The 15,210-nt window shown below is 33.3% G+C and overlaps 1 protein-coding gene across 1 annotated transcript in view; it reads left to right on the top strand.

Annotated features, from left to right (window-relative positions):
• Window positions 1–15,210, top strand: part of RYR3 (ryanodine receptor 3) — a 175,244-nt gene that overhangs the window by 31,425 nt on the left and 128,609 nt on the right. The window contains exons 2-6 of the mRNA XM_026051764.1: window positions 680–799; window positions 6,477–6,584; window positions 11,543–11,617; window positions 12,638–12,716; window positions 14,656–14,768. Coding sequence (XP_025907549.1) covers window positions 680–799; window positions 6,477–6,584; window positions 11,543–11,617; window positions 12,638–12,716; window positions 14,656–14,768 — 495 coding nt within the window. The remainder of the gene's footprint in view (window positions 1–679; window positions 800–6,476; window positions 6,585–11,542; window positions 11,618–12,637; window positions 12,717–14,655; window positions 14,769–15,210) is intronic.

Here is a 15,210-nt window from a genome sequence, read left to right as displayed (position 1 = left end):
GACATATCGTGTGGCTCTTGTTTCATCACCTTCCACCCCCTTGAAAACTTCAAATGAAATGATTTGGTGAATGGGTAGGTATTTGCATGAAAGGAATTCTTTCTATAATTAGCAAGGAGAGTTATTCTTACTTAGCGGACAGTTGCAGCAACTAAAGGAATTTTTAATTGTGTTTATACCTTTGACACAGTTGAGCACTAAGAGTCTATTTTGGCATGCTTATATCAGCTTTAGTATCACATTTTAAGAGGTAAATAAGGATTTAGGATTTTATAAATAAACGTCTCTTTGGCACTGCATTGTTTAACAGTTTGCAAAGAGTTTTTAGGATAATTAAGATAACTAAACAATGAAATCGTTTTATCTCACTTTTGCAGTGTGTTCTTATTCTTGTAACGTCTATTGAAAAGCAAGTTACGACTGTTAACTAGAAAAGTCATTTGAAAAATGCCTCTTGAATCTTTGGTAGTACTCAAGGATTTCTAAACTATTTGAGAATTTCAGACCTAAAATTGTGCATCTGGGAAGACCTGTGCCCCTCTACATATGTCTGTGCTATCGGTTTCATATGAGAACAATGTGTCTATGTTTGAACAGATTGTTTATTTAATTTTTTAGCAATACAACGTGTGTCTAACTTCTATATTTGTTTTCTTCTTCGTGCCTTGTTTCGTGACAGGATGACGAAGTAGTACTGCAGTGTGTTGCCAGTATTCACAAAGAGCAGCGAAAGTTCTGCCTGGCAGCCGAGGGACTCGGGAATCGCTTGTGCTTTCTGGAACCCACATCAGAAGCTAAAGTAAGGATTACAGAAGGAGATGTTCTCGGGTGGATAACTGACTGATGAGTTATGCTAGTTAATGGTTGTAAATACTGATTATTGTGTCTCCGTAATGCAGTGCTGTATATGAAATGATAAGAAGTATTGAAAGAATATTTTCTAATCTCCTGGAATATGTTTTTCATAATTACATGCTAAATCACAGATTTTTCTGGTCAATTTTCCCTTTCATGGGAGGGGACATTATGTAGGTAAAGGGCCATATATTGAGATAAACTTTTAAAATATCTTTTCTTTTTCTTCATTTTATAATTTCATTTTTTTATATGCTTTTCTTGCTGTAACTGTATCTGCAGATTTTTTAGACATTCTAAGCAGACATTAGCTTCCTAAGGTATATTTATGGAGCATACTTATAAACAATATGAAAGTACTAACTTGTTTAAATTATTTCCACCACTGAAATGCTTCATGTTTTTAAGACTATTTATCCATATTCTAATTAAGGTTAAAGTTCACTAAATAGCTTCTTCCAATCTGCTGTAGATTCTAGTATTTTAGTATCCTGGACTGATACTGCCAGAAGTGCTGTCTTCTGTTAGTGATTGACATTAAATGTTGCTTCAAGCAGGATTAGTTAAGCAGAAAGTTTAGATTCCTGGGAGCAGAATTATGAAGTGATTAAAAACTTTTAAAGGTAGCAGGTAACAAACAGGAAAAAAAATGAAGCTAGAAAGCTATGAGAGAAAATTAAAGTAACTAGAGTAACAAGAGGAACATGGAAGGAGAAAAGAGGGAAGAAAGTTGAGAGCAGCAGTAAGTAGAATGTTAAGAGGAGGGCCTGTGCCCTGGCTTCTCTTTTCTCTGCATCATTTTCATTGTTTAGTCACTCAATTTCTTTTCCTCCTTCCTGCTCAGTTACCTTACATTTGCTACTTGCTACCTTTTGATTTTTGCTGTTGTGTTTCTGTAGCTTTTCTATTGAAATGTTGCCATACGGTCCTATTTTTAGTTTGGGTATTATGACTGTGTTGAACACCGTGTTTATTTACATAGTGTGAGAGATCCCTGTCTAGGAACCTCTCTAAGTTGAACAATTATGCTGCTTCTCAATCTGCATTTCTGCAGCTGTGATGGTTTATCCACTGTGTACTTCACAGATCTCTAAATAATTTCTTATTCTTAAGTAAACCGTTTTTCACATGTGTTTTCAAGTGTTGTCATAAAATTCTTACACAATGATGGCTTCTTGAAAAACAAACACTTCTTAAGTGTTTAATAATTGACAGCTCAAGTGCAGTGTAATATATTTAATACTAATGTTGACCCTCTTAATCCATAAGAGAGTGTTTACCTCTCCTAGCCGAAGAAAAGGACAAATGAATATGTGACTATTGAATCCCTTAAAAGCACTTTATATTCCAAAAGTATCTTAGTGTTAGATACTATCAAAGAAGTTGCTGAGGTCTGTTGAAAATTCAGAAGCCAGCAACCCTTATAGGTGACTGTTTTAAAAGAGTTGACTGAGGTTTCTTCCAAACTACCAATGTTTACATTGTAGACGTAGAATTTTGCAAAAGAGGTATGTATATATGCAAGTCCTTTGGAGAGGGGGAAAAAAAAATGCAAATATGATTTGAGTGATAAGAGAATATAATACTTACCAATGACACTTATCTATGTTTACATTTACACAGAATTTTGGTAATAATATTTATTTTGGAAATAAGAAATTTAAAATGACGTACATCTACTGGACAACAAACTTATTACTGGACATCTACTGGACAATCACACTTGCTGAGCAGATGTATTCCATATTGAATCCTGGAGATTTCTGATTTTAGTGCTATGCTGTTGAGATTTTTTGTCAGTTAAAATTAAATCATGTGTCATACACAGTTTTTCAGTTGATAAAAAGATGATAAAAACTGGAGAACTGGTAGTTGATGAAGAAGTCTTGTTCCACATAGAAATATCTGTAATTTCTTGCATGTTAATAGAAATTAGAAGTGTGTTTTATAACTATCTGAGTATAGGCTAATAACTAGGCATATAAGTATACATACGAAATGGGAAACTCTATTCCTGTCACCTGTGAAGAATGTGAAGGTCACAGTGGCTATTTTGCAGTCATTAATTCCCTGAGTGATGTTTTACTCGAGATATTTTATATACTTTGTATGTACATACGAAAGAAACTTGATGGGGAAGTTTTGCTACTTTTGCAAATATCTGTTTTGTATTAGCTCTATGGCAATACTGCTGGAATAAAGAATCCATTCTTAGCATCCAAATTCATAGGAAGATCGATAAATCACTTCAGGAAGCAATATGAGAATCATGATCATTTAAAATGAGGGCACTGTATGTTCAGTTTATAAAAAGGAAGTGATGGACACCACCCTTAAGTTTCTAAAATGGGAACATAGGTAACAAAAGTCCTTTTAGGAAGCAAAAGTATAATAAAATCCAGAACAAGTTAAACGTTCATTCCTAAAAATGAATTGCCCTTCCTGTGAGAATTGTTCTGTCTAGGTGTGTACCTGTCTTTACAAAGTTAGAAATGCCAATTTTGCTGCCTTTCACTAGTGAATCACACTGTGCCTTACAGGGGAAAAAAAAAAAGAATATTCTTATTCCAAATGGTAGACTTAGGCAGATGGATGTAAAGTGATTTGCCTAAGTCAGCAGACTATGGATGTTGTGGACAGCTGTCCTCAGTAGGTCATGCTGTCTTTCTGTAAGGTATTTTGAACTGCATGAGTAGAAAATGCTATACATTGACACATTTTTTTTTTTAAGTTTGTAACAATGTGCAGCCCCTTTTTATTGTTTTCTTCTAGGTTTTCATTTTTCTTTATCTCTTTACTGCCCAGCTCATGTCTGGTTGTGCATGCCACATCAAACCTGTGTGTGATGTGCTCTAAACAAATTTCTTGAGGAAGATGACATGACAATACAGTCTGGATTTGGTCTAATTCAGTTTTGTGATAGAGTTAAGACTTTAATGATCTGTTAATCATTTCCAGTTTGGTAGTGATTTTTATTTATCTTACCATCTCATTTGGGGGGAAAAAAAGAAGCCTTCACTCTGCTTATTATGTTGATGGAAAGATGTTACCAGTCCTGAAGAGCCTGTTCGGAAGTAGTCTCAGAAATAAACACATACTTTTTATAGGAAGGGTAACTTTCAAGGTAGCATAGTTAATTATTTCCTCAGATCATTGGGCGAATTCATATAAACTTCTTACACCACATTTGTCTTTTGGTTTATCTTCCTATATATATGGACAAGACTTATAGAGTTGTTTCAGAAGGACAAAAAAGCTCCTTCAAAACTGACTTTAAAGAAGTATTTATTCCAAATTCCTGCTTACCTTTATCATTTAACTTTCAGCCTGTTTATTCTGCTACGGTCATTTACTTTTTATAAATTACTTTGTCAGCATACTTTTAAATGTTTGTCAAACAAAATGCTGTATATTCCTAAGCATGAAGTACCATTTGGCATTTTTCCTTTGTTAATAGTGTTTGAAAGTGATGTTCTGTATGGCTATTTTAGCTCTTCATAAGTTCTTACACCTATTTCTGCTTTGGAAGGTGTTTCTGAAACCTCCTCTTAGTATCTGAACAGATTCTGTTTTCATGTCAGCAGGAGTATCTCTGATGTGAATATTTCTCATCTTTTTTCTCTAACGTTCACAGCTCTCTGTGTTCTTATTTCCCTGATGATTCAGTGCTGGCATTTCTGGAGTTTTATGGAATTTCTTAACAATACTAAATTGGTCAGAGATGGGAAAAATATAAATTAACAGATGGTTGAGATTTTATTAAACCCTTTTCAATTATGTAATTATTACAAGTATGAAGTGGTCTGCCAGGCAGAGTATTTCGAAGCAAAAACATCAAACCTATGAAACAATTCAATAGCGTCATTTGGGAAATGAAGTTCTGAAATTAAATGAACCTGGGCTGACTCAGTAGTCCAGTTTTCAGCTTTTATTTGTGCATACATTCTGGGTTAATTAAGGAAGCTGATTGCTGCCTAAGTCGTACACCCACTACATAAATTACATTTCAGTGATACTGCTTTTGTCAATGGTATTTAATAAAAAATTTGCTGACATTTAAGTACAGCAATGGTGCAACTTGAACAGGATGTGATAACTTTAGTATGTAACAATATCTTGCTGAATGAGAGGTTAGCTCATTCAATAGTGGGTGGAAAAATCCTCAATTTTGTAGTTTTCTCTGTTAATATTCTTATAGTTAAATGCGCTAGATGTTATAATAAAGAGTAAGAAGTGAAAAATGGCTTGTGTTAACTTAGGAGGTAGCTTTTCTTGTTGAAAATATAGTTTCTTTAAATTCAAATGTGCTTACGAGATCAGTGTAGTTATTAGATGCTACATCAACTTAAAAGCTTCTATAGGATGACTGCAAAATATATAAGTTTTTAAAGCAACTTATACACCTTATTAACATGATAAGTGCAAATAGATGCAGTAATTGGTGCTTTTATTGTCCTGTCTGATTCATTGATAAGTAGTGAGTATCTAATGTGGTAAAATTTTTTGTGTTTCTAACAACTTTAAAATATTCTAAATAAATGTTGCTAGATAATATATTTTAGTGATGAATAGGAGGCATACAATCTAACCTACCTTGAATTATAATTTATTACAATGAGAAATGATGCAAACTTTTTGTCTGGTTATGTGTAACCTTCGGTGTAACCTAGTAAAGAATGACTTTCTGGTTAGTATGTGTCTGTGCGTGCATGCATGCATATAGATGATGTACACAAATTTAAAATCTGTGGTTTATATTACCAGCTTTATTCTGTGTGTTTATGTGTGTGCAGATATGCATGTATATGCACATCTCCAGATAATAAATGCTAACAAAGTAATGACCCGTAGCAGAGATGAGTAATGAAAAGAAAGAAGCAATTGACTTTATTACAGTCAAAGTTGTTTCTGTTGTCATTAATAGTACTAGGCGATAAAGGTTAAAAGATGAGGTGTGTGTATACACATCTGTTAAGTCAGGTAAGTGAGGGTGGTTGCTTTTTTTTTTTCCCTTCCTCTCCGTCATATCTTTATGGCTCATAAAGTCATAAAGTTAATAGATTGAAAAATGTTTGTTCTTGAAATGATTATAAGTTTCATGTTTCAAAAGTGAACAGACATGCTGATCCAATTATTCAGGGGAAGATCCCCTGAAACAAGTTTTCTTATTCTGGTGTTATTCTTCTCAATCTTTTGAATCTTGTGACAGCTAAATAGGTATGTTCAGATCCAGCCTTATGCAATAAATAGGACCATAAACCCACTCTTATGGTTTGTCAGTGTTGTTGGAGAGCAAACGTAGTAATCATGGTTTGATTCTAAAATGCAGGAAAGCATGCAGAGGAAATCTTGCTTCTGAACCTGAAGATGTTTTGTTTCAGTGTTTCAGTTCAGTTATTCAGGAACAGAGCTCTAGGAAAAAGAAAGTTACAACACTCAAAAATTATGAAGAATGAGTTTATACTGTTTTCACAGAGGAAAATACCAGGTATCTCAAAACCAAAAGCTTTCTACTTTTTAAATAAATTAGTGTTTAGACATGTGTATTTAAACACACTTTGCATCCTGTTGAATCTGTTTTGTTCTTCTGTTCTTACACTATGTTTAATATATTTCTACAGTATGTTCCTCCAGACCTTTGCATCTGTAATTTTGTACTTGAACAGTCCCTCTCTGTCAGAGCTCTGCAAGAAATGCTGGCCAACACGACAGATAACGCTAGTGAAGGGGTAAGTAAACAAATACTAGTAATTTTTTTCAATATAAGTTCTTCTCATTTCTTTCCTTGCTCCAGGATATTCAAGGAGAGAGGGCTCATGTGATAGATTCTTCAGTTTTCCCATCACAGGAATTAGCTTAGAGCTTTATATCATCTCAAAGAAGTTGGCACATCAGTCTGGCACTGATGGTAAAACTGAAATGTGTTTGTTTTTTATTTACTTCGTTTCTGCAGACATTCGAGGGAGTGAAGGAAGTTTCTCCTTTTCCTTTGCGAAAGTGAATTTCACTTGACAAGATGAGTTCTCATGTGATACAAAATAATGCATTAGTTTAGGGTGCTTCCAGACTCCCTAGAATGAGCCTGGAGTGCTCTAAAACTCATGCTTTCTCATGCAGATCAGTAAATATTAAACGAGCCAGTACTACTGGTGTTATTTTTATCTGAATAACATGGCTGCATAATTTCGATTAAAAAAAAAAGTGAGGCAGTTGCTAGTTAGGAATGATTGATGAGGAAACATAAAATAGCATTTTTTTGCTTTCACAGTTTTATAATACCATCCTTCATATTAATCTATTTTTGCTAGAGTATTTCAGCTATGCTTTACTTGTGGAAGTCAATATCAGTTGAGATAGGAAGTGTGTGTGTTTATGACTTATAGCACCAGCAATTTGATTGAGAAGGTGTAGTTATGTAAACCATAGATTTATATAACAGTGAAGTGTTTGGATACATGCAGAGGGAGTATTCCTGCTGTCTGTTTTAGGCTATTTTTATAATCTCTATATTATATAGATAGATAGATCGTATATATTTCAGAAGACAAAAATTAGGAGCTGTATTTTGTATCACAGTCAATAGATAGTGACAGGAAATCTATGGAAGAACAGGTTAGGAAGGAAAGCATCTTAATATATCTTCTGTAACATGTCCATTTTGTATTGCATGTATTTTGAATATGTGACATAAAGTGATATAAATTTTCAGTGAATATATTATTTATGAATACAAAGTTAATGAGCTATGCAGATTATTCAAAACAATTGCCCTTCAAAGAACATAGACTGAGAAAGTGTTAATTTTGTTCCTGTACATCATTTTTTCAGAAATGCTGTTTTACACGTGCTGTAGAAATTTGAACATTTGTGCTACTAGTATCTTTTTTCTTTTACTCATAAGAAAATATAGACAGAACATACAGAAGAATGCAGATGCATATTAATTTAAATAACCCATATTATCCTGTTCTCACTCTTGTTATTTCTTATGTCTGAGTAAATAAAATACTTGACTTATACAAAAAGTCTTTTACAGAAAGCTTTATGATTTTCTGATCCTTTCAAATAAATTAAACTTATTTTTAGACAGACAAGTGGAAAAGCGGATGTTGGTTATTTGCCAGTATATACCATGTAAAGTTAAAGGGGAAAAAAAAATGCAAAATTATGTTCCTGAATGCATCTCACAGAAAAAGCCAGTCAGGTGGATTGCGATCTTGATAAAAGAGAGGGGTATATAATGCAAGAAGGAATTATCAAGAATTCCCCCTTTCCTTCCTCCAAAGACAAAAGTATGACTTGATCTATTTTGCTATTTGCCATATTAGAGTAAGTATCTGGTCACTCTTTCTGCCTTAATTCTTGCACATAAATATAATTATATACAACTGCAATATTTGTACAATATATTTGCTTCTTACTGTCCATTTGCTTTCAGAATTTGTATTTTACTAGAAGACAGTAAATATTGCAGAGCATATCACATATATTCTAGTCAAGATGAAAGTTATATGAACAGTATATTCTTTATAGCTTCATATTGTTTATGTTTACCTAAAAATGTTGTTTTTAAGGCTCAAAGAAAAGCCTAAGAGCAAAAACAATATTGAGAAGACACACATAAAATTCTTTCACCTGTAAAATTATATTACAAGTCACCATTTTGTTTTCCAACTTGCTAGCCCAACGATTTCCCTGAAAATCTTATTTCTTTATCAGTGCAAGTATATGCATATATATACTGAAACTCTTTTCAGTTTTATTTGTGATCAGCTGACACCTTTCACTTGGAAAATGTTCAAAACATTTTAAATCTTGATACATATTTTAGTTTTAGCTGGGATCTCAGGCTTCAGTCAGTTAACATATTGATCTCTTCATAGCTGTGTTACATCTTGCGGTAACTGTAAATAACTTGGAATCTTGAAGGCTGGACTAAATGAAGCAGGCACATACACAGTCGCACACAGATGCTGGTGCACGCTCTCACATACATGCAGACAAATCTGTGCACCCAAATGCATATGAAAACATGCACATGTGTTTGGAGGAACTGTAGTAGGAGCAATAATGTAAGAAATTTTATCTCTGAATCAGAAGAATTTCCTACACTCAGAGAGGGTGTACTCATAATTAGCTGCTGTCAACAACTTGTCAGAAAAATGGACAGGTTATTTGCTAAGTTAAAGAACCCAATTCTGTTTGAGTATGTGTGTCATAACTACCAGATCAAGTGAAATATTTTGTATCATGAGACACAATCATTAGCACAATAAAAGCCAATGGTATGGTAATCAGCAAGTTATCTCAAAGATAGATCTTCTCTGAGGAATAATGTAAAATGTTTTTTTAAAAGATGTTATGTATACTGAGATAATTTACAGTGTAGAGTAATACATATGCTAAAGCGTTGCTTTTATTCTGTTTTTAATACAAAAGTACTGTTAAGAATAACATATAATTGCTAAACCTTTTCTTGGTTCTGCCTGTTTATCATGCCATTAGAATGTAATTACTTTTCCTCCGTACTAAATTTAGTTTGGGATATGGTTCTGCTGCTGCTTTCAAGATTTCTAGAGGAAAACTGTAGCTTATTTGTTTTGATTATAAGTGATTCATTTAAAAGCCTTCAGCCCAAAATATCATGAGATGCTTCATGACTTGTTCTTACTATGTATCTATTACTTTGTTACTACAAGCAATTTTACTGTGACAACCTGTCTGCGACTACAAGTGTTTTTATTGTCAAGATTTTCCTCATTGATTAAAGTAAAACTGTAATTTAGAAAACAAATAATGAATACGCTATTAGATAATGTCTTTTCTGTTTTCCTCCCTAAACAGTGCACTTTCTTGATGGATATATAATTGCACAATTAATCTTACAGAATACTTTATTAAAACTTGTTTTTATGGATAACATGTTTTGGAGAAACATGTTTTTTTTTTTCTTTTTTTAAATGAATGATTTCTGATCGTTGTTTTTCAATAATGTCTCAAAATATACTGTATTTTCTTTCTATATTCTCATTTATTGGGTATTTTTCCCCCTAATGTGAGTAATGGCACCACACTTTCCATAACTGGATATGTTTTGTCTCTGCTGAAGAAATGTTAGAAATAGTTAGGCTGCAAATGTGCATAACTGCATAGTTCATTATGTTTCAGTAATACTAATTTAATTAAAATCTCTTCCCTGTCCTTGAAACGACCAACAGAGTGAAACCTCCCAAATTGTTGGTGATAACTATCATATTTTTTTCTGCAGCTTTGCCAATCTAAAACATTTTCTTTGAAGGTCAGAACTTCAGTAAGTAGCAGTTAGAGTTTTTTTCTGCTTGCTGCAAAGAAGTCTGAGTCTATTGAGAAATTTAACATAATTATATGTTTTTTTTCTGTAGAAATATTTACTATCCATATAATTATGTTAAACTTCTCAATAAAATTCACCACATAAAAATACAGAAGATTTTCAATATTATTAATTGTTAGCATTTTAAAGCTTAAATTCTAACATACCTAGTTCCCAAATCTTTGCTAATGCCTTTGTCATTAGCTAGCAAATGAGAAGTAGGATTGTGTTTATTTTATTGCAGTTGTAGTGAAAGACCTCCATTTTAACTGCTTTTTTTATTGCATCTGTTAGACAAACAGCATTTCATTTTAATCTTTTGAGTTAAATACTCTATATGTTGAACTACAGAGTGTAATAGTTTCTTCAGTTGCACTTAAAAGTTGGTCTTCTGTAGTGCAAGCTCATATACAGCTTGTACTATTGATTGTTTAACTATTGGTTGTTTAACTAATATATCATTTGTAGAGGGAAAACTCACTTGTCTGCACATGTAAAAATATTATTTTAGTTACCAAAACCACTTTAGTTGTCTTGCTCACGTCTGCATGAGACCCTTGTATTGACCTTTCTAACAGTATGCAACACAACAGAAACAGTCCCTGTTCTAAAGGTCTGTTTTTGCACATCATCTTTTGTTTTTAATGTTAGACTAACTAGACATGAAATGGAACAGCATAACATCTGAAAGGGTAGGACCTAAAGGTACGTATGTATATATGGGGAACAGTTTCTAGAAATTACATGAGAAATTACTCTTAAATTGGCATTTACTAGCTTGTTATCAGAATCTTGACTTTAGGCCCTTTCAGTATTACTGAGGACTAAGCAGCTGCAACTTTTATGATCTGAACTGTGTGAAAGAATGAAATATAATGTAGACATCCTTAGTGTGCACTTAAACTATTTTAGGCAAGAGATGTGTTTTTGCTTATTCTGGATTTCAGTTTTCTGTGTGAATATATATTTGTATTTATATACATATTTTATTATTATTTTAATGCTTCTGAAGTTTATAAGAAAGGTAAGTAGAATTTTGCTTCATTTAAAAGAGTTGAAAATTCTGTTTTCACTTGGCTATAATAAAAATCAGGTCACAAAACCTCTGTGTGACCTGGTGTAGTAACTTTTCACTTTGAAGCTGGTTGCCTGCTGATGTAGCTACTTCATTATTATGAATAGTAGTAGCTTTTGCCCAACGTAAACCCTTCCTAATTTGCTTAAATATCTTCACTTTATATTTAGACTGTAATAATTCTTTCCATTGTTGTGTAATTCGAATCACAGACCAGACAGGGCTGTGGAATTTTTAACTTTCTATTCGTTTTTTTATAGGCAGCTCAAGGTGGTGGTCACAGAACCCTGCTGTATGGCCATGCTATACTACTTCGGCATTCGTTCAGTGAAATGGTAAGTCAAAATGCATAACTGAATAACACTAAACTCTAGCCTTAATAAACACCTGAAAAATATATATATATATATATGTATATATGTATACATATATATATATATATATAAAAAAAAAACTCAGAAGTATAGTCTTCATAAATTCTCTTCTGAGCTAGATGATTTGGGATTATAGTTTAAAAAATGTCCAGGAGCTTAGGGAATGTCAACAGAGTGGTAGTAGCCCTTACATTTTAAATGCAGTTTTTTGGTCGATTTCCCTCAAATGTAGCTGAAATGCTCCTTTAATGATGGATTATTTCTAAGTCCTTAGGAATCCAATTTAATGTTTTATTCCATTAACAAGTGGCTGCTATCCAAGAAGAATTTGTCATAATGGTTTTTGTTTTCTTTTTCCAGATTTTTATCCTATGATATTTTATAAGATAAGGGTTTTCTTGTTATTGTTCCTAGATACTATGAGTACAAATACCCTTTCTTCATACCACCTTGTATGAGTTTTGTTTCATCACCCTGTAGAACTGGCAGATTTAAATTTTTATTTTCTAGTTTGACATAGTAGGGAAAAAAATAACTGTGACATTGCTACACTGTATTAGTCTTAATCTCTCTTGCTTACATTTGTGAACCATATAAATCATGGCTGTGATATACTGGAGTTGCAAGTGTGGAGCTTATTGCTTTTTGTCATTCTTGATACGTTTTCAGAAGGCAAGTGTCTTACAGCAAGGCTGTGGTGTTCTTGCTTGTTCCTATCTCATAAGATTTGTATGCAAAACTTTGCCATTTAGAAGGTGAGAGTTACACAGAAAAATGCATGCTGAATTGGAAAAGGATTTTAATGGTTTTAGGGAAGTCAGGGAGGGCATGTATACAAATGGCAGTATATCCAGCTTACTCAGTTTTAAACGTTTAAGCGTGGTTGTCTAGCAGGATAGAGTGATGTGAGCGCAGCATTGATTTGGGATATGTGTCAATGGGTGGTTTTTTTTTTTTCAATAATTTCACTGTGTTTTGCAGTATTTGACATGTTTAACAACATCAAGATCCCAGACGGATAAACTTGCATTTGATGTGGGACTACGAGAAAATGCAGCAGGTATACCAAGTCTCCAAGAAAAACGTGTCGCACATTTTGGCTTTACAAATAGGCATTATGATTAATGGCATTGTAAGCTTGTAAATGCCACGTTTGTTTGTTTGTTTGAAATAAGATGACTATTTTTTAGGGAAAAAAAGCATATATACTAAATTAACTGACTTTGTGTAAGAATGTCCAGTTGTCTCTGCAAATAAAGTTATTTGCAGCTGCTGGGCCACAGCAATGCTGGATTGTATTTGAAGTTCAGGTTTATGACCAAAAAAATTAAAACTAATTTGGTGCATTTATTTTCTGATGGTATTTTTTGAAACTTGCAATAGAATTAATAAATATGACAAATATTCTTATCATCCGTATGTTTAAAATTGTAACCATGGAAAAAAGGAAATGTGAAACACAAAGAAACAGAGAAAAATGCAATGAGCACAATGCTAAAAGAACTGCAGGAAAATAAAAATATAATGAAAATAGTAGTGGGACAGAATAACAGAGAAACAACAGAAACCAGAAATGATGAGAAAGCTTTAAAATCTAATTAATAGATTTCCGGGAGTACTGCCAGAACAAGTGTTTGTCATAGAAACCTTTTTATTTTTTTGTAATTGTATTTCCTTGAAATCGCATATAAATTCTCAGATGCCAGTAGGAGTTGTGTTAAATTAATTTAAAAACAGTCCAGCACCCAGATATATGTGTATATATATATACGCTGCACTGCACATAACTGCTTATGCTATATTAACTGTTGCTGGAATTACAGGACAGAGCAACAAGTGACCCTGTGGGCCCATTCAGGAACATGCAACTTGAAAGGAGAACTCTTAAGTTTCTATGTTTATATCTCAGTAGTGTGAAGCCTCAAATAGAACAAACATCACTTCCATTAATATCAACTTATTATAGTTTTTTCAATTACTTTACATAGTACTGTTTCCGTTACTTAAAAGCAAGGCCACTTAATTGGCGATGGAGAGGCACTGCAGCAATTGTGGACCGTGATCTTTGAAACTTTCTTTTTGGGTGGTTCTCACAGTGTTGGCATTTTAGTATCATTGTGGCTTTCTGTTTTGAGTGAAGGGTTTTTTATTCACTCTTTCGTAGCCATACAGAAAACGGGCTCAGATCTTAGCAGCCGGTCTCTTGATTCTGTCTTTAGATGCTGCCATAGAAGACTGAGACCACTTTCTCTAGTCATGTTGATTCTGGGAATATATGTATTCTGTCTCTCTAAAAATAACTTCAATGAAATCAATCTTCATAATTCTAATATTTCCAAGTTATTGACAAAGTGTCTGCTGTGCCTATGAAACTTGATGAATATCTGCAGTTGTCAGATACCTCAGATTTGTTTCACTCTCTCTGTACAAGAGGACTGTTGTAAACACAGGTAAAATATTAAAAGCAACACATAAAAGGAGTGCTTGGTTCTGTGCTGAGCGTTTTGTTAACTACTACATGGTTTTAAACCTCATAAACTGAACCACTTAACGTCTGTAATTCTGTGTTCAGTAGTGCCCGTGGAATTGGTGCCAGAGTTGATGTTTATAATTCAGCAATATTGTAGAAGTAGGAAGCATTTCTTTCCAAATTCTGTAACTTAATTGTAGCTTAGGGTGGAAATGTGGATATACCAAGCACATAAATATGAACATTAAGCAAAAGAAGACGCGAAAGGTAATAATTAGGCCGAGGTACCTGTCAGCAAGGTATTGGCTGTGGGAATCTTGAAGGAAAAGAAGTTTCTGGCCGATGTTTTCTGAGCAATTAGTTTCACAAAAACAAACAAACATAAATACTGAATGGACTCAGAAATTAAATGGCAAATATCTTGTAAAGCAAATTTTCATTGTGTTTTTCAGTGTTGCATAAAAATATCCTTAAATGTCCTGGGAGTTTTCTGTTTGAAATAGGCTTGATAAGTATCTTTGTTGTTTAGGTGAGGCATGCTGGTGGACAATACATCCTGCTTCTAAACAGAGGTCAGAAGGAGAAAAAGTTCGAATTGGTGATGACCTTATCCTAGTCAGTGTGTCTTCTGAAAGATATCTGGTAAGTTTGTATATTTAGGAAGTGCTCACAGAGGGGAGAAGACAAAAATTACCACAAGGGGAGGGAGAAAAAAAAAAAAAAAAAAAAAAAAAAAAAAGATTCTATCACATAAACCCTTAAAACCAAATCTTTTCAAATCTGGTAAATTGATGCCTGGTTCTAATGATTGTTTTTTTTTCCCCAGTGAAAGCTTTTTTCTCCTCTCAGGAGAAGTAATTGTTTTAGTGCATTTACCCTGAGATGTTTTTCAACATTCTTCATCTCTGGGAGATGTTATTTTTTAACTGGACAATTTCTGAGCTGCTACTGTAGTCTACTGATTAGATTTAGGCAAGTCAACATCAATCTTTATGAAGAATTGTGTGTTTCTACTTTGTCCTGCAGTGAAAATAAAATATCTTTTGAATATTTTTACATGTTTGCCTTTGATTAATTTTCTATT

This window comes from Nothoprocta perdicaria, unplaced genomic scaffold (genome assembly GCF_003342845.1).
Source record: "Nothoprocta perdicaria isolate Ctin4 unplaced genomic scaffold, notPer1 scaffold_8, whole genome shotgun sequence".
NCBI lineage: Eukaryota > Metazoa > Chordata > Aves > Tinamiformes > Tinamidae > Nothoprocta > Nothoprocta perdicaria.
Note: the sequence above shows the minus strand (reverse complement) of the source record. Positions and strands in the feature narration are given on the sequence as shown.